General features: G+C 39.1%; 1 protein-coding gene across 4 annotated transcripts in view; it reads left to right on the forward strand.

Annotated features, from left to right (window-relative positions):
• The first annotated feature begins 20060 nt into the window (after positions 1-20060).
• CADPS (calcium dependent secretion activator) overlaps positions 20061-21044 on the forward strand; it is a 567121-nt gene continuing 566137 nt past the window's right edge. For all 4 annotated transcript variants that reach the window (XM_069084197.1, XM_069084192.1, XM_069084194.1 and 1 more), the window contains exon 1: positions 20061-20906. In XM_069084197.1, the coding sequence (XP_068940298.1) occupies positions 20448-20906 (459 nt within the window). In that variant the 5' untranslated portion in view covers positions 20061-20447. The remainder of the gene's footprint in view (positions 20907-21044) is intronic.

A 21044-nucleotide genomic window follows, 5' to 3' on the forward strand; every position in this document is an offset into this window, starting at 1 on the left:
GCTCCTTAATTGAATTAATGAGAACACTACACAAGAAAACCAGAATTAGCCACGAACCCTCTCCATCAAAGAACTTCAAAATATTCCAAAATCTCATCTGTCTCCATCTATCTCTCTGTGTGTCTCCTTTACTCTGTAAGAGAAATGATTATTTATGGCCAATGATTTGGGAAGATGAAGAGTTCTCTCCCTTTTTCTAAAGTCCTCATTTCAAGGCTCAGCCTCTGAGGGTCAGGACTGCCTATAGTATTAACATTCTCCTTAATCTAGGTATTGCTACCAGACCCAACCTAACAAGAAATCTAATCTAAAGTGAAATTACTGGCCCATTGTGTGAGGGATAATTTGCAGTGAAGTTTCCCCATTCTGAAGTATCAAACTAGGCCTAGATTTAGAAGTCACCTGACCTTGCAGGAATCTGGGATTTAAAGCAATGGAGACCCTCCCCAGTGCCACCTCAGCACAAGATATGCCAAATAAGGACAGAAGTGCTTTCTCAAACATACATTGGGTGATCTACTGTTTCCTTGTTCCAGTACTTGAGGTAGATTGCTATATTTAGATTGTACACCTAACTTCCAGCCAATGGAAGAAAAGAGTCAGGAGGGGGTTGGGGGAGAATTCCATGTTAGGGCTTTATAACATCACCATTTCCTTTTGTAAATTGCTTCTCCTCCCTGACCATCGTCAGGAGGGTGGCCCTTTCTCGAGATCATAAATAAACCATTCTTTTCTGCTTCCTATCTTGAGAAACCTCTGAGCATTATTTGGGTAAAGATTTCTGTTGCCCACAGTTTTGGGGTGCACACAATTGTGTTCTACTCAGGCTTGGGTGGGAGATTTAGATCCTTTGTCTAAATTTCCCTAAGACTAGGAGTGATTTGGAAGTAAATGTATGTCTCCTAACCCCTCCTTAGAATAAGTCCACTTTTCATTATAATACTTATTCTCTCATTAATTGTTGACCAATCAGAGTTGATTTCTACCTTCTGGAACACCCACTTATATAAGGACATATATACTGTGAGTCCACTGCCATGATTTGTCTTTGGTCCAGGAGAAATGGCCAAGTAACAATTCCTTTTATTAACAAAATGTTAGCATTATTAATAAAGTGATTAATTACCCCAAAACTTTGTCCCTCAAACTTTTTAAACATCACATCTGTTTCTACCTCTCTTTGGCCCTTGTTTTTTTTTTCGATCCCTTGCTACAGCATAGCTTCCTTATTCTAAAATCAGACAAATCTGACAAATTAAACCTAGACTTTGGGAGGAAGGGGGGTACTTACAATTAAGTTTAGAGGAGGTGGGAGGCAGCTTTTTGTTATGCAAATATATAATGTTTGGGAGCTTCCAATCCATTTAGAAACTTTCCAAAAGAAATGTTTTCCAGGATTTTTCTTTTGTTGGTAATTTCAATTTCATTATAAGGCTAGTTATAACAATACTTATTTTTTAGCTATTGTTCCAGGAGTTCTATCTTACAATTAATTTCATTCTGAAACAAACTGGGATAAAATGGACTTCCCTAGCTAAGGGTGTGCATTCTCTCCTTATCTTAAATGAAATGCTTTTTTTCTGGGATTTAAATGTCAATGCCCCCAGGCAAAGCTTATGTAAAAGATCTTGTCCTGGAAAAATAAACTCTGTTTTTGCTATTCCAGAAACTTTCCTGACCTTGAAAGTATCCTTTTTAGGTAAACACAAATATACTATAAAAAGGAAGAGTAGGTGGTATTCCTTGATGATTCTTTTGGAATAATTGGATAGTCATTAGTAGTTGTGGTTTGAGGGCTACTTTGAAGCCAAGAAGACTGAAGATGTGAGTTCAAATCCTGCACCTGACATACAAGCAGTATAACCCTGGGCAAGGCATTTAACCCCATAAGTGTGCTTCCATATCAGCATTAGGCCCCTTCAGGAGTTTTTGACCTCCAACCTTGCCTAAGGACCCTTTCCCTTGCTGTCAATCAGCATTAAGTTCTTAGCCCCTCCTTTCTTCACTTTGGCATTTGACAAATAAGGATAGGTACATTTGAATTGACTATCCCCTATTTCATTGTTCTTTGTAAGCCTGCCTCCCAGCCACTGAGAGATAGTGGTAGGCTTCTTTGTTCCTTATCATTGGAGGAGAATCCACGCTCAGATCATAAACCTGCCCCCCAGCCAATGGGAGAAGGGACAGCCATGGAAGGGAGGGTTGACTGCCTTAGGGTATAAATTCTTGTTCCTTCTTCTGTAACAAGCCTCCTCTCCCTCTTCCCATGGGGGAAGAGAACAAAAACTTCCTGTTCCTTCCTGAAGATACTTCTGACTTTTAATTTTTCTGGGTAGGGGATTTTTGGGGTGAACAAATTGCTGAGGTAGGTGCAATTTATAGAGGAGGAGAATGAGACCAAGAAGGAATAGGTAATAAGTATTTGAGCACGATTCAAACTAAGAGTAGGTAGGTTGCCCAGTGGATAAAGCACTGGGCCTGGAATCAAGAAGACATGAGTTCAAATCCAACCTCAGACACTACTCACTAGCTGTGTGACTTTGGGTAACTCACTTAAGCTCTGTTTGCCTCAGTTTTCTCAACTGTAAAATGGGGATAATAAGAGCACTTGCTTCTCAGGATTTCTGTGAGGATCAAATGAGAACATTGTCAAGGGTTTAGCATGACACCTGGCTCATAGTAAGTGGTACATAAATGCTAACTATAGTTATAAATGATCACCACCATCATCATAATCTTCAACTGTCTAGCTCCTACATGTTACTGCCCAAAGAGTTACAAAATTGTACATACTCTTTGACCCAGCAATACCACAATAGGTCTGTTTCCCAAGGTGATCAGAGAAAAAAGAAAAGAACCTATATGTTCTAAAATGCTTATAGCAGCTCTCTTTGTGTTGGCAAAGAACTGGAAATTGTAGGATGCCCATCAATTGGGAAATGACCAAACAAGTTGTGGTATATGATTGTGATGGAATATTGCTGTGACATGAGAAATGATGAACAGATCAATTTTAGAAAAAATGTAGAAAGACTTGAATGAAAAAATGAAGAATGAAATGAGCAGAACCAAAAGAACATTATATACAGTAGCAATGATATTGTTCAGAGGATGCCTATACATGACTAAGTTCTTCTGAGTATCATAAATACTCAAATCAACTGCAAAGGAACCATGAAGGAAGATGCTATTCACCTCCAGAGAAAGAACTGATAAAAAAAAAAAAAGAATACACAGTATGGTTTTGTTGTAACCACCATTTTGTGAACCTCCCCCATCTCTCCCATCTTGGGTAAGTTTATCTAGGAGACCTGCCCAAACCTGCCAGCCAGGACCCATAACAGCCCCTTCCAGGTTACTTGTGACTTTCCAGTTGGGCAACAAATGACTAGTCAGGCAACAAACTGATTGCTACATTTTGGCTTCTGTATTTTCCCCACTTGCTCAAGTTGTGGTTTCCCCTTGGTAACAGTTATGTTGTGGTTTTTGTCTATATAAGCCCCAAGACTATACATCTCAGGGCTGCCTGATTTGGGAGTGGTCATCCTTGGTAGTTGCCAGCTATTAAACTCCACTATTAAACTCTACTTAAAATGATTAATGGTCTCACTCGCTGATTTCTCAGTACAACAGTTTTACAGAAGATATAGAGAAATATAGATACACATATGTGTGCATACATACATGCACATATCCATACACATATGCATACACACATACATGTGTGTGTATTTGTCTGTGTGACATGGTGGCCTTCTCTAGAGCAGGGTGGGGAGGGAGGGAAGGAGACAATTCAGAACTTAAAATGAAACAAAAAATAAATTTAATTAAATTTTTCAAAAAAATTTTAAAAGACAAAAATGAAAAAGAAAAGAAAAAATTTCCATACCTTCCATTATGTAAAGGGATTGCCATTCTAGAGATATCTGAGAGTGGACCTCTCCTAGGTGAGAATGGTCTTTTTTCTCTTTTAAACTGCAACCTTATCTTGTTCCAAGCCAAAGAGCTCCTTTGCTCATGCATATTTTTTTTAGCACTTTCTATTCAGTAGAAATTTTTTAAATTTCTGTTTACTATTTTGATTGGATAAATAGATTTATTTACCATTGCTATCTGTGATTTTCTAGTTTATTTAACTAGTTTTTAATGGGAAGGGCCTAAGGTGTTAAGTGTAAACTAAGGGCTACTTTCCCTCTTAAGAGTGATCAGAGAAATTGTTTCTTGTTCTGAGCCCCTAAACATTGTAGTCTTAGAAATTTAAAGGATAGTGGGTAGATAAAATTGAAAACTGACACCTCACTTGAAAATAGGAAAATCACCTACTCTCCAGTGGTCCTGGATCCTATCTGCCCCCTCCCTTCTGCCAAACTTGATTGCTATTGGTAGAAGCATGGTCTTCCTCCTACTTCCTAAAAAGATGGGATAGACCTTAGCTAGTATCTATATATACCACCTACAAGCCTCATCTATATATTTAGACAGAACATAAACTCCTAACTAACATATATTTTTGTGTATGTGTACACATGTATGTTTACTTGTTTGCATGTATGAATATCTATTGAGACTGGAACAATGATTTCATTGACAGAAAGGAAACTCCCTCTTTCCATATAAATTGATACATGCTGAGTAACTTAGAGTCTTATGGGACACTGAGAGGTTGAAATATTTGCTCAGGGTATCTTAACCAGTATAAATCAAAAATAAGACACGAACCCAGACCTTCCTGACTCCAAGCCTGGGTTTCTATTAACTACACCATACTCCTTTTAACTCAAGGAATAGGGAAAGGCAAAATTAAAGGTTTTGTTGATTTCATTTTAAAAGTGTCATTAAAGAAAGTCAAAATATAATCTTCCAATTCCCCTCCAAAAAAATTCCCTTGATTAATGGTGAAGGAAAGTCTAAGTAACCTTTGGATACTAAGAAAATAGTCATAAATGTATGTTTTGTTTGTTTATAATACCTTTAGTTCATGCACTCCTACAGAGAATAATTGGTGTGCCCTTCAAACTATGAGACAACGAAGTTCAATGTTACATAATTTATAGGGTATTTTTGTCCATTCTCAACATCCAATTTTGAATAAAATGTCAGTCAATGGCTACAGGTTCAGTTAATCACCATATAATACACACAAGTGAATTATTCTCACTTCCACCCCTAAATTATTGTTAACCAATGACAAAAATATGTATTTACATTGCTCATGAAGTCAGCAGAGGCTATGGATTTGTATAAGAATCAAAAATTTATACCAGTAATTTTCCATAATGTTCAAACTACTGCCTAGAAGGCATCATCACCTTTGTTAGCCTTTCCCTCTTCTCTCATTTTCTAAAGCAATTAAATTTATGGTGGTCAATCACTGAAAGTGGAATGTTTTCATGGCTCAATTCCCCAGTGTTCCTTTTCCAATGAATTAGTGAGTCATAGAACCTATGCCTTGTTGTACAAAATAATAATATAAGAAAAGATAAGACCATATGGTTTAGGAATGACTTCTATGACATCTCCACAAGGGGGCAACTAAAGGCACAGATGTTTTTTTACTAATGATTCTATTTTCCAAGTGGTAAATTGAGTGAAATGGTAGATTAGCTGCCTTTAACTTAAAAAAGCTTGTGTTTTCTCACTCTCTCCTAGCATAAGTATTATAATTCAGGGATATATTGCTGCACTATTAAATACTCCAGATAATGCAACGTGCTAGTTGGGCAAGAGGCCTGGTTTGAGAGTCCACGTACCTGCATTCTAAGTCCATCTGTGCAATGAGATCCTGTGGGATCTTGGTCAAATGATTTTTCTGTAAGCCTCAGTTTCATTATCTATAAAATGACATGGGTTGAAGTAGATGATATCTACACTACCATCTAGTCTAAGCATCTAACTATATAATGCCATGCATTTTGATTGTACACATGTGCACACACACACACAACAACAACAACAACAACAACAACAACAACCTTTAGTATCCAATTCTGAGAATTGAAAGACATTTGGGTCTGTTTTCCATTTAAAGGAATCTTCTGATGAGTTTAACATAGAGTAACCCATATTCTCATGTTCCCAGAATCTCAGAACTGGAAATAGTCACTGAATAGGTATATGCTCAAAGCCAATAGTCCTTCCAATATGGGAAGATAGACCAGAGTTTCCACTCCATGAACAACTAAGTTCAATCTATTATTATGTCAGTATCCCCAGTCACATTCCACAGAAGTGGTCATTATATATATAATTTATGTATCCTACCATTACAATAGAAAAAGTGATAGGTTTGAAATAAGAAATCCTGATTCAAATCCTAGCACTGTATCAAAGGGGGCTGGGGAAAAACAAGCCCAGGGACAGCTTTATTGCTGTCCCTATTTAGAGGCAAATGGAGGCCCTTGGTCTTATCTCAAGAATAAATCCATTCCTTCTCTTGTTGCAAGCAATGGTCTACCAGCAGAAATTCTTGCCATCTGAAGGCACATCAATAGTGAAAATATTTTATTGCTATTTTTTCCAAGATTTCAAATTAGACCTTTTAAAGGAATATATCTATATCTGTATACATATGTATACAAATTCACATATACTTATACACTAAAAAATAATGGAGATTTAGGATTTATACAAATCAAATTTAGAAGTAGGGCCTATATTTAGATAAAGACAATATGAAGTACTTAACAAATACTTGTTGACTGACTTATTGATATATCTATAAAGGACTATCCTAAGGAAAGAGTTTATGGCCAAACAATGGATAGAGAAGATCACAAAAGATAAAATGGACAATTTTGATTATATAACATTGAAGTTTTTACATGCATAAGACTCATGCAGTTAAAATTAAAATGAAAGCAGATAACCAGGGGAAATGCAGCAAGTTTCTCTGTGAATGATTTTAGTTCAAGATATATAAGAAACAGATTCATATTTTTAAGAATAAAAGCCATTCCCCAATTGATGAATTGTCAAAAGATATGTCATTTTCAAAAGAAAGAAATGTAAGCTATATTTAAAAAATTATTTGAATTACTAATAATTAGAAAAATTCAAATGAAAGCAATTCTGAGGTTCCACCTCCACCCATAAGTCTGGAAAATATGACAAAAAAAGAAAATGGCAATTGCTAAGGAGCAGTAGGAAAACAGGTATTAGAGAGAAGGAAGGTAAATAGGGATAGGGATGACTGAAAAAACAAAGAAAAGAAAGTTAACGAAAAATTTTTAATTTGCAGAAGCAAACAGGCCAGAAAGGAACACAGATAATCATAATTGCTTTTAAAGTTAAATGTTGAATTTATCATTATATTTAAAAAGAAAAGACAAGATGCTCCCTGTTCTAGAAGACAAATTGATAGTTGCCTGGGTGTCCTTCAGCAGGAAATCACCAGACACAACTACCTATCTCTTTTTCCTCTGGCTATAATCATTTAACTATTCTACAAGGGACCTGAGAAGGCATATTAGCATTCCTTGCAGCATAGGAATCCACTCAGTCCTCTGCAATTAAGTGTCCACATCAATTAGATTACTGCATATGCTCATTGGCCTCTCTGCTTCCCTTCCTTATCTGTGTCACATTTTCCACCTTCCTTCTATCTAATACTCTGACTCTTCATGTCCCTTTTCTTCTATTCTTTCTATAGAGGATTTTCTCCATTTTTTTCCATTCAGCCATATATTTCCTCTGATAACTTAGAGAGGAGAAATGAATTTCTCTAGTCTTTTCATCTTTTTCCTCAGGGATACGGTCGACGTACATGGAATGCATTAAAATTTTTCAGATAAGTACCATAATCTGAACTTCATTGACATTTACAGTTTTCTTACTATGAATAATTTGAAGCATTTTTCCTGATAGTTTGGGTGCTTTCCTGATCATTGACAATTTTTCAATTGGGGAATAGTTTCTATTCTTTTAAATTTGAATCAGTGAATACATCCTGAAAATGAAACCCTTAGAAAACGACCCACATGTACAAAAATATTTATAGCAACTCTTTTTTGTGGTGGTCAATAATTGGAAATTGAGGAGATACCCATCATTTGGGGAATGGATGAACAAATTGTGGTATATGAATGTAATGGAATATGATTGTGCTAAAAGAAACGATGAGCAGGTAGACTTCAGAAAAACCTGGAAAACTGATGAACCAATGCTGAGTGAAGTGAGCAAAATCAGGCGAATATTGTACACAGAAACAGCAACATTGTGCAATGACTGCTTTGATAGACTTACCTCTTCTTAGCAATGCAAGGATCTAAGACAATTCCAAAAGACTCATGATGGAAAATGCTATCCACACCCAGAAAAAGAAATATGGAGTCCGAGTGCAGATCAGAGCACACTATTTTCTCTCTCTTTTTTTGGTGTTTCTTCTTTCTTCTGGTTCCTCCCACTGGTTCTAATTCTTCTTACCACACATGGCTAATGTGCAAATATGTTTAATATGAATGTATATTATATTATGTGTGTGTGTCTGCTTCTGTGTGTGTGTGTGTGTCTGTGTATGTAGACCCTATATTGGATTGCATGCTGTCTTGGGGTGGGGAAGAGAAGGAGGGGAGAAAATTTGGAACTCAAAATCTTAAGGAAGTAACTGTTGAAAACCAAAAATATATTTTAAAGGATGGGAAAAAATAAAATTTTTAAAAAGATTTTAAAAGAAAATTAAACTCTTAGAAGCATTTGTTGCATCCTCGCCCCCCCCTCCAGTTATCTGCTTCCATTTTAATTTTAGCGAACTTGAATTTATGCATTCCACATACTCTGCAGGTCAGTGCTAAATTCTTCTCCATAGAATCACAGAATTTCCCTCTTGGAACGGACCTTAGCATCCATTTAGTCCAATCTACATACAAAGAAATTCCTTTTCACCTACCCTTCTCGTTGCCTGAATCCAGATCTTCAGTCCTTTGTCCTCTTTGGGATTAGCTTTAATGGTTAACCCTTGTGGCTAGCTGCTATGGCTAACTGCTTGCTTCTCCTTTATTCCTTTCCCAGAGATCTCAATTACTGGCTTTAGTTTGAGCAAGGCTTACTTTTCTTAGAGTAGGTGTTTTCCCCCTTACCTTTTCTTCACATGGTATGAAACAAAGTGATGAATAGGTTTTAATTGACAGTTAACATCTTGGCATCATGACCCTAAAACAGATAAGCATCACCAAAACCATTCCAAAAATAGGAACCTAATTATCTTGTTAGCTCCTTCCATACTTCACTGGTTGACTCTCTGGCTCTCTCATTTTATGGAGGAGGAAACTGAGACCTGAGAAGTGATGTAACTTGACTGGGGGTTGCACAGGTGATGAAAGGAAGAAGTCATTTTTTAACCTATATCTCCTACTTCACATTTCAGATCTCTTTTCACTGTCAGAGGAGAAAAAAAAAGTTGAATTTTTTTGTTTGTTTTGCTCACAATTTTGTGAAGTGTCTCCATAGTCCACAGTCAATACATAATTATTCAATTCCGTTTCACCTTTTATAGGTGCCTAGAAGCCTTCCTGCTACTCTTAAACTACATGGGATAATAAAATCCTATTTCTATTAAAAAGAATTGTATCCCAAAGGAACAATTCATATGCATATGAATTGTACATTTCCAGAATGTAAATTAGATATTTATTATGAAGTTTACTGTTCAATTTTGTTTTTCATTATTCTTCTAATGATATTATGTGGTTTTGAGTCATGAAACACTACAATCTCTGAAGAATTAATGTTGAAACTTACCCAAAGGGCAATGTGAAAAGATGCACAGTGGATGTGAGAAGCTTGCTATACAATGAAAGCCAGAAATTATACAGAATCAGAGTAAAGCATGTTATCAAAGAAACATGTGATTGCCAAAGAAGATGGGCTCCATATGTAGCAAGACCACAGAATAATGGATGGACAGCTTGTAGACTCTATTGATGTCGTTATGGTGTCAGGGGAAGTTAAGAAAGGCTCCCTATCATGTGGGGGGCACACCCTGTCACAAACATGCTGTAAGTGTTAGATCAGAGCTTTATAGGATTGGTAGCTATAAATGGGTTGAAGAGATCTGTATCACTAGAGTAATTATCTATATAAATGAGATCACCGATCCACTGGAAGAGTACCATTATGATAGTTTAGTTTTTCATGTGCCCAGGTGGTGGGTGAGACCTCAAGTAATGATCTTCTAACATCAGGTATTGGACTTACTCTAAACATGAGTTCTGTCAAAAGCAAATGTACATGTTCTGCCTTTATGTTCTTGGTTTTATGAACATGGTTATATTACATTTTGCCCATTTTGTTTTACCAAAAAGTTTATGGAATAGTAATGAAAAATAACAAAGGTTTGGTACCAGAAAAGTCTAGTCAAGGAACGTGGAGAAAAGACCTGAGACTTGGCTCACTCCTAATATGGCTCTGCCTCTCAGTATCTCAGAAGGGCTGTTGGCACCTGTTCTAGAACCAGTATCAGAAATCTGGTAAGTGACTGATCTGACACAAGTGAGGGCTATAAAAAAATATTTACTTAGCTGTGCAACACAGGAGAAGGACAAGCTGAGCAATCTTGGTTTGGGTTCTAATTCTGATCTTTTGAGTGCTGCCTTCCTAGGGTTTGCTGTCCCCTCTCTTTCCCCTCCTCTTGGGGACAGTGGCTGCTGCAGTTGTGTGTATAGGTCATAGTGGTCTGAAGAGGCCAGGTGTCCCCCACTTGGGTATTTTTATATCTCCCGGTGCTTTAAAGTACTAAATCACAAATGCAAAGCCTTCTACTATTTCTGAAAAAAAAAAACCTTTGGACTTTAGTTATCTAAGTGACAAGTGCTGCTGTTCTATAGCATCCAGCTTTAACATGGCTTGAAATCTTATTTGCTTTATAGCCTAGAGACTCCTAGAAATCCCTTTTCCCCCACAAGTCCTTGGGACAAGTATAGGCCTACCAGACTGGGCAAGAATTTTCTGAACTTCAGTTTTCTCATCTGGAAAGTGGGAATTACAAATCATTATCCTATTTGCCTTAAAGAGGAATTGTAAGAATCAAATGAAATAACGTATGTGAAAGTACTTTTCAATAACAGAGGAGATTATGTAACTGTGAAATATTGTTATTACTTCAATCTTTCCATCCTCAATGGCCCCATAATATACAGGAGACATTTCCTGCCTCCCCTTCCCATTCTTCAAGGTACAATTAACCTGTTTATGTCCTGGACCTCTTTAGTAGTTGGTGAAGGCAATGGACCCCTTCTCAAAACAGCGTTAGTGTTTTAAAACCTATGAAGTTACAGGGGAAACCAATTAAGTTGAAATATATTTAGCAAGATCTTTTTTTTTTAAGTTCAGAGACCTCAGGTTTAGAATCTCTGTGATTTGCATGTATCATGAACCCAGTTAGGTGAATAATGAGTCCTGTGAAGGGCTCACACTGTTTGTATGCTAGCTGAAGATTTGGAACCATTGACCATATTTTACATCATTATAACTTCCAATGGTATAAATTTGAATGCATGCAACCACTTGCCCTAATTCCTTACTAGTATTACCCAGGACCTCATTATGTGATATATATGTACATTTGTCTGTATATTAGAATGTAAACTATGTTGATGGCAGAAGCAGTTTCCCTTTTGTCTTGCTATCTATAACACTTATGGTAGTGGCTGGCACATAGAGGCAGTTGGGGCATATTGAATAGACAGTTGACTTCAAAGTCAGAAGAATCTGTGCTCAAGTATCACTTCAAACAAATACTGCCTTGTTACTCTGGGAAAATCACTCAACCTCTTGATAGTTTAAGAAACTCTTTGGGACTAAAAATTGCAAAGAAGTTGGCAATTTGGATCAGTAGAGGGAGATTTTGCATCTGGGATTTCTCCTAACAAGTTAAATCTCAGGTCTAGTTTTTATCTTAATCTTAATTTAATTAATAAAAGGGAGGACATTGACTATGGTGAGGTTGCAACATGTTACTAATATAGTATAGCACAGGAGCATAAAATTTTCTATTAAAGAGATCGTTAAAGGTCACCTATTATTTGGTGAGAGCAAAAAAATTTCCAAAAAGATAGAATTGATATGTACATAATGTTGAGATGTAGAGTAAGAATTCCATAAATTGGACTGACCTTCTAAGAATGCCATACAGGAGGACATGGACAAAAGTCATAGAATGGGGAGGCAAAACTGGATGCTTTGTTGTCTGAACCACCTAAGTAATTACCAACATCAGAAAGGTCCCAGAACAATTGAAGTAGGTTATGCTGCCCTATAAAAGACAGTTTTTGAGCCAAGATTTAGCTGATTCAAATATATCCCTGATTATGTAAAGAAATCATTGCAGGGGTGGCTAGGTGGCACAGTGAATACAGCACTGTCCCTGGAGTCAGGAGGACCTGAGTTCCAATTCGACCTCAGACACTTAACACTTACTATGCATGTGACCTTGGGCAACTCACTTAACCCCAATTGCTCTACTCCCCCCCTCCAAAAAGCAAAAAAAAAGAAAGAAATCATTGCACATCTCCAAAAATTGTGGTTTTTGTTGTTTTGTTGTTATTGTTTTTCGTTCATTCTTGAAGAGGACCAGTGATGTAAGGAAGATGATTCACTTACAAGTGAATTGAATTTAAGTGAAGCAGGGTCGTAGTAAGTCACCAGCTTCACTCTCTCTCCTCCGAAATCATCTGGGTCCAATGGCAAGATTTAGATGACAAGAAGTGGCCCCAGATGCAAGAAGAGACCTTGGCCTTCTAAGCTAAGGGTCTTTCCCAGGTAATACCCATTCAGTGATTAGGGCTAGGTAAGAAACGAGGCAAAGAGAATGGCCTTTTACTTACTTTTACTTACTCAAAAAAAGTCAGTCTGGGAAGAGAAGACCCTCAGAGTTTCTGGCAAGAAAAGAAGCAATTGCCATTTACACTTACTCTGAGCCATCAAAACCCTGACAATGACCACAAGAAACTCAGGATGGGACCTATTTTTGGCCCATCAGTGAGACACTGAGTGATTTCAGTTTAAGGCATGCTAAAGTAGCTCCATTTGAATCTCAATGGACTTTATCAAAGCTTGATTTTCAGTGCTGTATTTCAATAAATCATAAATGAAACCACATGGGACAAAAGAGTTAATTGTCCCATTTTTTTTTAAAATAATAGAATAAATAAGTAGGAAAGAGGGAAAAAAATCTAGTCCCTAATTCCCAAGATATCTCATGGGGTTTAATCACTGAATGGGTGTTACCTCAGACAAAGTGAGGGTAAAGAAAGACCTTAGCTTAAGAAGGTCAAGGTGTCCCCCCTGCATCTGGGGCCATCCCTAGTCAGCCTGATCTACATCTTGCCATTGGGCCCAGATGGCTCCAGAGGAGAGGGTGAGACTGGTGACTTTACACAGCCCTGCCTCATCTAAGCCAATTCAGTTGCAAGTCAAGACATCACTTTCCTCATATGATTGGTCCTCTTTGAGAATGAAGGACAAATAGTAATAGCTGCCACTGGGGACCCAACTGGCCAGTTCCAGTTGGGTGATGCTTCTTTCTTTCTTTCTGTCTTTTTCTTTCTTTCTTTCTTTCTTTCTTTCTTTCTTTCTTTCTTTCTTTCTTTCTTTCTTTCTTTCTTCCTTCCTTCCTTCCTTCCTTCCTTTCTTTCTTTCTTTCTTTCTTTCTTTCTTTCTTTCTTTCTTTCTTTCTTTCTTTCTTTCTTTCTTTCTTTCTTTCTTCCTTTCTTTCTTCCTTTCTTTCTTTCTCTTCCAACTAAATGTACTAATGGATAAGACATGGACAGGGCAGCTAGGTGGCACAGGAAATAGAATGCTAGGCCTAAAATCAGGAAGGCCTGAATTCAAATTCAACCTCAGACACTTACTAGCTGTGTGTACCTGGGCAAATCATTTAACGCTATTTACTTCAGTTTCCTCATCTATAAGATGAGCTAGAGAAGGAAATGGCAAACCACTCCAGTTCATTGACAATAAAATCCCAAATGGGATCAGGAAGAGATGGACATACTGAACAACATCAAAGGATATGATTTTTTTCTCACAATTCAGGCTATTTAAATAGCTATGACAAAGATCATCAGATCATAGTAACTGCCAATTTGTTTTAGTTCAAAAGTCCTGAGTCATTCAGTCCATTCTGCCTTTTTTCTTCCTTCAGATATAGGTGATATATTTTGCTTTGCTTGTTTAAATATCCACGTAAATATTTACAGCTTTTATTTTGAATGTAAAGAACTCAAGAAAGTTGAGTAATACATAATCTTATTACCTTGTGGTTAGACAAGTTTCCTAAAGATTTTAAACAAGGGTCCAAAAACATAAAATGGAATTGTGAAGACATTTCTATATAGCTGTCATCCTCTGTGACCAAATTAACAAGAATCCCCAAAATATGGAGCAGTTTCTTGAATTTCTTCCAAGTTAATGTTCTACTTGATTTGACACAATACAAAGGCAGTATGACATACTGGATAGAAAACAGGCCTCAAAGTCAGAAAGCTCCAGGTTCAAGTCTTGTTTCAAACATATGAAGTCTGTGTGACTTTGAATAAGCCATGTAATCTCCCAGTGCTCCAAGCAATTCTCTTAGACTAAAAGTTGCGGGAAAGGTGCTCACTTGCTCTGGTAGAAGAAATTACCTCCCCCAGGAGTTCCTTATACCAGTGAAACCACAGGTCCAGTCCATATTCATTTTTATCAAGACTTGTATTTAAAACATACTTTCTGATATGTCTATGAATTCGTGGTATTATCAATCATTCATTACTTTGAACAATTCCTTTGAGTCTAAAAATTGTCTGAAAGGCTAAGTAAGGGGAAAGTATGGCAGACCTGGCCTATGACCACACTGAATTGGTGAGTAGAATCAAGGACCAGAAGCAGCTATTGTACAAAATCAAAGTTTTAGGGACATGTCATACAAACTGTCTACTCCCTTACACTCTAAATCTTGCCTGCTCATTTGGTGCTATCCTCCTGACCCGAATCCCTGCCCTAGCAGCCTTGCTCATCTCTTGTCCACGAGCATTCTGAATAAGGCAGCCTGACTTTCTGGTCTACATTTGGTCAGCTTCCAGTTCAAGTCCCACTTCTTTCTCAAGTAGGTATTTACTATATTTCACATGATTCAAGAGAGAAAGGGCAACCATTATTCTGTGTAGGTCTTGCTCTAGATGGCATATGATACTATCATGTTATTCATTCATTTGTACAGCAATCATTGAATGACTATTAAAATCATATTTAACCACTAGGTGGCATTGACAACCACTCTGCTGATCCCATTGACCAAGTAGAATCTGGCTTTAGGAAGTCCCATGCTTACACAAATTTTGAATTTGCAGTCTATTAAGATATATAATTTTTTGGGCGGGTAGGTGGCACAGTGAGTAAAGTGCTGGCCCCAGAGTCAGGAGGACCCGAGTTCGGTTCAGGCCTCAGACACAACACCCACACACACACACAAAAACTAGCTGTGTAACCTTGGGCAAGTTACTTAACCCCAATTGCCCTCCAAAAAAAGCAAAAAAAAAAAAAGATACATAGTTTTTTTTAAACTTTACTATATACCAGGAGTTCCCTATCACAAATAGTCTTATACTACAACCACTATCACCCAACAATGTATTGGGTGCAGGAGAAGAGGATGTGGAGACAGTGCTATACTTGGAGTCAGGTACACTGGGGTCATATTTCAGCTTTGATTCTTACTAGTCACATGACCCTGGATGAATCACTGACCTCCCTAGGTCTCTGTTTCCTCATTTATAAGAAGAAAGTAATGGTATTTTAACTAGCTGGCAAATTAGATTGTTGTGAGCAACACATTCTGAAAATCTGAAAGGGATACAAAATGTGAGTTATTATTGTGTACACCACGTCATGGAATTTACAGTCTAGCAGATGAAATGTAAATACATGCAATACCAGACATAATGTGAAAGTATTAAAAAGGTACATAGTGCTGTTAGTTCAATGCACAGGCCTCACTTTTATTTCAGATCCCCCAAAGTTCAAGAATCATCCATTTAACATTCATTCATAGATGTCTTTTAAAGGACAAAATTCCAAACACTCAAAATTTATTCAAATTTTGAAGACCAAATATAAAATTTTTATTTAAAAAATACATATGAGTCCTTTATATAGCTTCCAATATTTGAAATACATGGGTGATATAATCCTGAGTGAGTGACAACCTCTTTAAGACAACTCTGTAAATCTACAGGTTTCAGAGAAGGTGTTAATCTGCATTTGGAGAAGGAGCTTTGTCAATTGTGAATTATTTATAGTCATTTTTTTTTCTATAATGCTACATATGCATTCCCCAAAGCACCATGCTATGCAAAATCATTGGGATTTAGGGCACAGTGCTCAAAAAGATCATCAATTGCATATAAAATACCATAGGGACTAAATAAAAGTCAGTAGCACTGTTTTATACATGTTAAATAGTTAAGAAAAACACATATATTGCAGTATGTAGTGGTGGTAGTAGCCCTGGCCTTGGGTTGCCTCTTGGTCTGCATACTGGATCACATGGGCTTTAGGCTGACAAGGGCTCTAGGAAGTTGGGCAGACCAAAACTCCAGGCCTCTGAGCCAGAAGATGCGGTGAAAGTTACTACATTTCACATGGGGAGGGAGGGAGGAAATATAGACCAACATTCCTCCTCATGCCACAGCTTCTATTATGCCAGAAGACAAACAATAAATATGGCCTTTTTCCATGAAAAAGACCTGATGTTTGCTTGACTAGAAAAGTATTGAAAGGGTTGCAATTTGTGAGTAATTGTGAAGTGGCACAGCTTTCTATTTTCATTTTTTCTTTTGGAGGAAAGAAATCTCACATAAGTAAACCAGAAATTTGTGTTCTGCTCAAATTTTTCTCTAATATATCAGTAGTATTGGAACAAATTAATGTGTGCAAAACATGTGCTATAGCAGAACTGATGCACCAAAGAAATCACAGGTCTAGTTCTTATCCCTAACCACATCCTTAGGTTGGGTGTTGTCTTCAAAGAATCAAGTAACTTCAGTTGGATTTGGTGAAATTGCACTGCAATTAATCCTGTAATTATGATTTTAAATTGCTGGTATAGTGTGTGTGTGGAGGGGGAGGGGGTGTGAGTCTCTACTTCAAACTCCAATATTCCCACAATAGAAATGTCTGTTTCATGATTTTTTTTCTTTCTCCATAAAAATTAAATGTCATCATGGCACTGTAATGAGTATGTCCTGATTTGTCTTCTCTGAGGCAGACCAGATTCTCTCTCTCTGTCTCTTGCAATTTTGACTATACTAGTTTTTAAATAAATGTTTAATTTTGCACCATATTTTTATGTTGTGTATTCCACCCCATCCCCAAAGGAGTATAAACTCTTGAAGGGAATTTCTTGTTTTTAGAAAATTTTTACCTTTTAGAGTGCTTAGTATAGCACCTGGTGCTGAATAATAATATCTGACATTTATATAGTGCTTCAACATTTGCCAAGTCTTTTGCACACACCCTTTGCACATCACAAAAATTATATAGTTTGTACCACAAAAGTTTTGTCCCCATTTTACAGATGAGGGAACTTAACTTTGCTACTCTTTTACTAAAGAAACATGTGTATGTGGCTCCTCAATGCCATGGGGATAAAAGACAACCTCCTTTGTTTCGAATTTAAAGCCTTTCCCAATCTAGGCCCCCTCTATTTTCCTGGTTGATTATATATTACTCCCTTTCTTGCATTTGATGCTCCAGAAACTCACTATACACAGCATTCCACCTTCTCCCCCAAATTCTTTTCACAGACTGCATGGCCTTGAGCTCATTCCTACACTACTCTCCCTCCTTAATTCTTCCTTTTGCAAGCCCTAGCTACTCCCTTCAAGGCTCAGTTCAACTGCAAACTACTTCTAGAGGTCCTTCTGATCAAACCAGTTCTTAATGCTAGCACATTATTTTATGTTGTATATATCCTGTATATCCTTTTCTAGGATTGTATTGGCTGTATCCCCTAGTAGAACCTAAGCCTCTTGCAGGTAAAAATTGTCTCACTTTTGTATCTGTATCACCAGTACATTAATAAATGACTTTTTATTGATTAAATAACTTGTCCATGATCACATAGCTAGTCTGAGATCTTTTTAACTCAAAATCCAACACTATAACCACTACACCCCCATAGTGGCCTCAATGACTATTTACAAACAGATTAGTCTTAATATATTACCATTCCAAATAAATGTATAGGGAATTATTTGGACTCTCTCAGGCTTAGAAGAATGGAAAATTCTTGTTAGAATGGGGGAAAAAAACTTGTTGTTAAAGATTGAAACCAAAAATAGCTCCATAATATTATACATAATATGTATGTATGTATGCATGTATGTATATGAAATCTGGTATCCTGACAAAGGTTTTATTAATAAATTCTACAGCATGGTTGCTTGGTTCAATCAGGTATAAATTAACAATATGTTGTTTAATTCAGTAACTAAGTATTGGAATTAATGAGAAACAGTGTGCTAGGTTGGGTTTATTTTGAGGTCTAAAGCAGTTTCCTTTAAAGTTTGCATTCCTTATTAAATTCATTTGACTTTACCTCCAATTGCAAATTTGACATTACATAAAGACAACAAGATTGAAAATTCTAATTAGTTAAGTTTCTCCCTGAATATCTACACGTTGGTGAATAAGAGAGAGGAGAGAGGGGGGAAGAGAGAGAGAGAGAGAGAGAGAGAGAGAGAGAATATTCATGAGTCTGGGGGGAGGAATGAGAAGAGAAAACCGCGGCGTTCATACTAGTACTTAACACATAGTAGGTGCTTAATAATCTCTGGCACAGTTGAATTGAAGAGCAGAGACTGCTCTCTAAGTCTTAATAGATCAGTAAATCGAAAGGTCTATTGTGGTCTGATTTCAATCCATCCGCCGTTCTCGTTGATCAGATCCAGCACTCTGGTCAGCTCCCTCTGCTTTAAAAGTTTAGTAGTTGCCCTAAGACAACTAAGCAGGAAGGGAAAGAAGACACCATCTGCTCTTTTGCCTTAATAGATTACACCAAAGAAAGGAAAAGCTTGAGAATAAGAGAACTGAGTCAATCAATGAGAGTTTGATCCTGCTGTGTTGGGTGTCCAGGAGAGCCTCCTTGCTGTGCAGCAATACCAGATTCCGTGGTGAATTTTATCACAATTTGAGTCAAATAGGTTCACCACAAAGTCGAGATTCTGTAAAATGACCAGTATTCTAATTTTTTTTAAGTCTAATTGAGCTTTTTGAAAAAAGAATCTGCTACCCTCGGTAACCTTAAACTGGTCCCTGCCTCTGATTCAGATGCAGTGTTTTATATTACAAATATCCTCAGGGTGTGACAACTTGGGGGGGGGGTGCTTTTAAAGATTGGCAGAAGGGTGGTGATTGTTGCAATGAGCGAATAGGAGAGGTGAATCAATGTTTCCTCGATTTCGTATCGAATTTAAGACAAAGTCACTTTCCCTAACTTCCTACAAGGATCTCGGGCCTCTTGAAGGCCGTCCAAAGCCGCAAGATAAGGTTCACTGGCATGAAGGGATGGTTCCCAGCCGCCACGTGAAGACTGGGTATCCTGATTTCCCCCACTCAAATTTCTTCCGGTACACTTCTCCCCATCGCCTCCAAACACACAGAACCTTGGAGAATGCTATATCTCTAAGTAGGGTCCCTTTCCTATTTACAATGCTACCAAAGGAAGGTCCACACACCTTCCAATTCTCTCCCAAGAAGGTATCACTTACCTGCCTTCCTCCCACCTCCAGAACTTTGCCTGTATTTGTGAGGTAGGTGGGGTGTGGACGTCAAGAGAAGAAAGTAGATCAGGAGGCTAAGTGATAGAAGACTAAAAGTGGGGATTGGGAGTATGGAGGCAGACGTGAGGGGAATGGGAGAGGCAGCAGGATGAGCGAGCGCGCTGGAGTCCTCCCTATACCCTCCGCCCAGTTCTTGGCAGCGGTCCCCTCCTCTGCGGGCACTGGAGAGTTAAGCCAATAGACACGTAAGCGCCGCTCCCTCCCCAATCCGTAAGCTGCTTCTCCTGCACTTAGCTGCATCGCCTGCTTGCTACATTCGGCATCCTTTCGGGCGGCAGCAGCTGACATCCAGCTGCTAGGTCAGGGCTCCCGCTTGATTGCCATTACAAATATTTATCATATGGACTCTACCCTTGGCTCCCCCTCCTCTTCCTCTTCCTCCTTCTCCTCCTCCTCGTCCTCCTCCACTACGTGCTGCTGGGTCTGAGCTTGCGATCCTAGCAGGGCAGAGCCCCGGATAGCCTGGTGGAGGAGGGAGCGGCGGGAGCTGCTCCAAGCCTGGCTGCTCACCGCTAGCCGGCGAGTCTCCTAGGAAAGCCCGGGAAAGCCGAGTCCCGACTGCCTCCCTCGCCCCACCCTATACACCTTTGGCCCCTCGGGGGGCTCTAAGGACCCCCTTTCCCAGCCGCCACCATGCTGGACCCCTCGTCCAGCGAAGAGGAATCCGATGAGATAGTCGAGGAAGAGAGCAGCAAGGAGGTGCTGGCCTCCGGCGCCTCCGGGGCGCGCCTGTCGCCCAGCCGGACGAGTGACGGCGCGGGCGGCGGCGGGGCCGGGCTCGGCGGCGGGGCGGGAGTCGGGGCCGGCGCGGGGGCAGGGGGCAGCGCCGCGGCCGGCGCCGGGGCCGGGGGGCTGCAGCCCGGCAGCCGAAGCGGCGGCGCAGGCAGCGGCGCTGGCGGCGGCGGCGGCGGTCGGCCCTCCAGCCCCAGTCCGTCGGTGGTGAGCGAGAAGGAGAAGGAAGAGCTGGAGAAGCTGCAGAAAGAGGAGGAGGAGCGGAAGAGGAAACTGCAGCTCTATGTCTTCGTGATGCGCTGCATCGCATACCCCTTCAACGCCAAGCAGCCCACCGACATGGCCCGGCGGCAGCAGAAGGTACGTGCCCGCCGGAGAACCAGGCTGGGAGCGAGCCCGGGGGCCAGGGAAGCAGCGAGCGAGACAGCTGGGGAATTAGCGGGGCCAGCGGGCGAGCGAGCCAGAGAACCGGGGGGCCGGAGAGCGAGCCAGCCAGAG

Source organism: Petaurus breviceps, unplaced genomic scaffold (assembly GCF_028583685.1).
Source record: "Petaurus breviceps papuanus isolate PSGF00001 unplaced genomic scaffold, PetGlider_PUasm1.0 174, whole genome shotgun sequence".
NCBI lineage: Eukaryota > Metazoa > Chordata > Mammalia > Diprotodontia > Petauridae > Petaurus > Petaurus breviceps.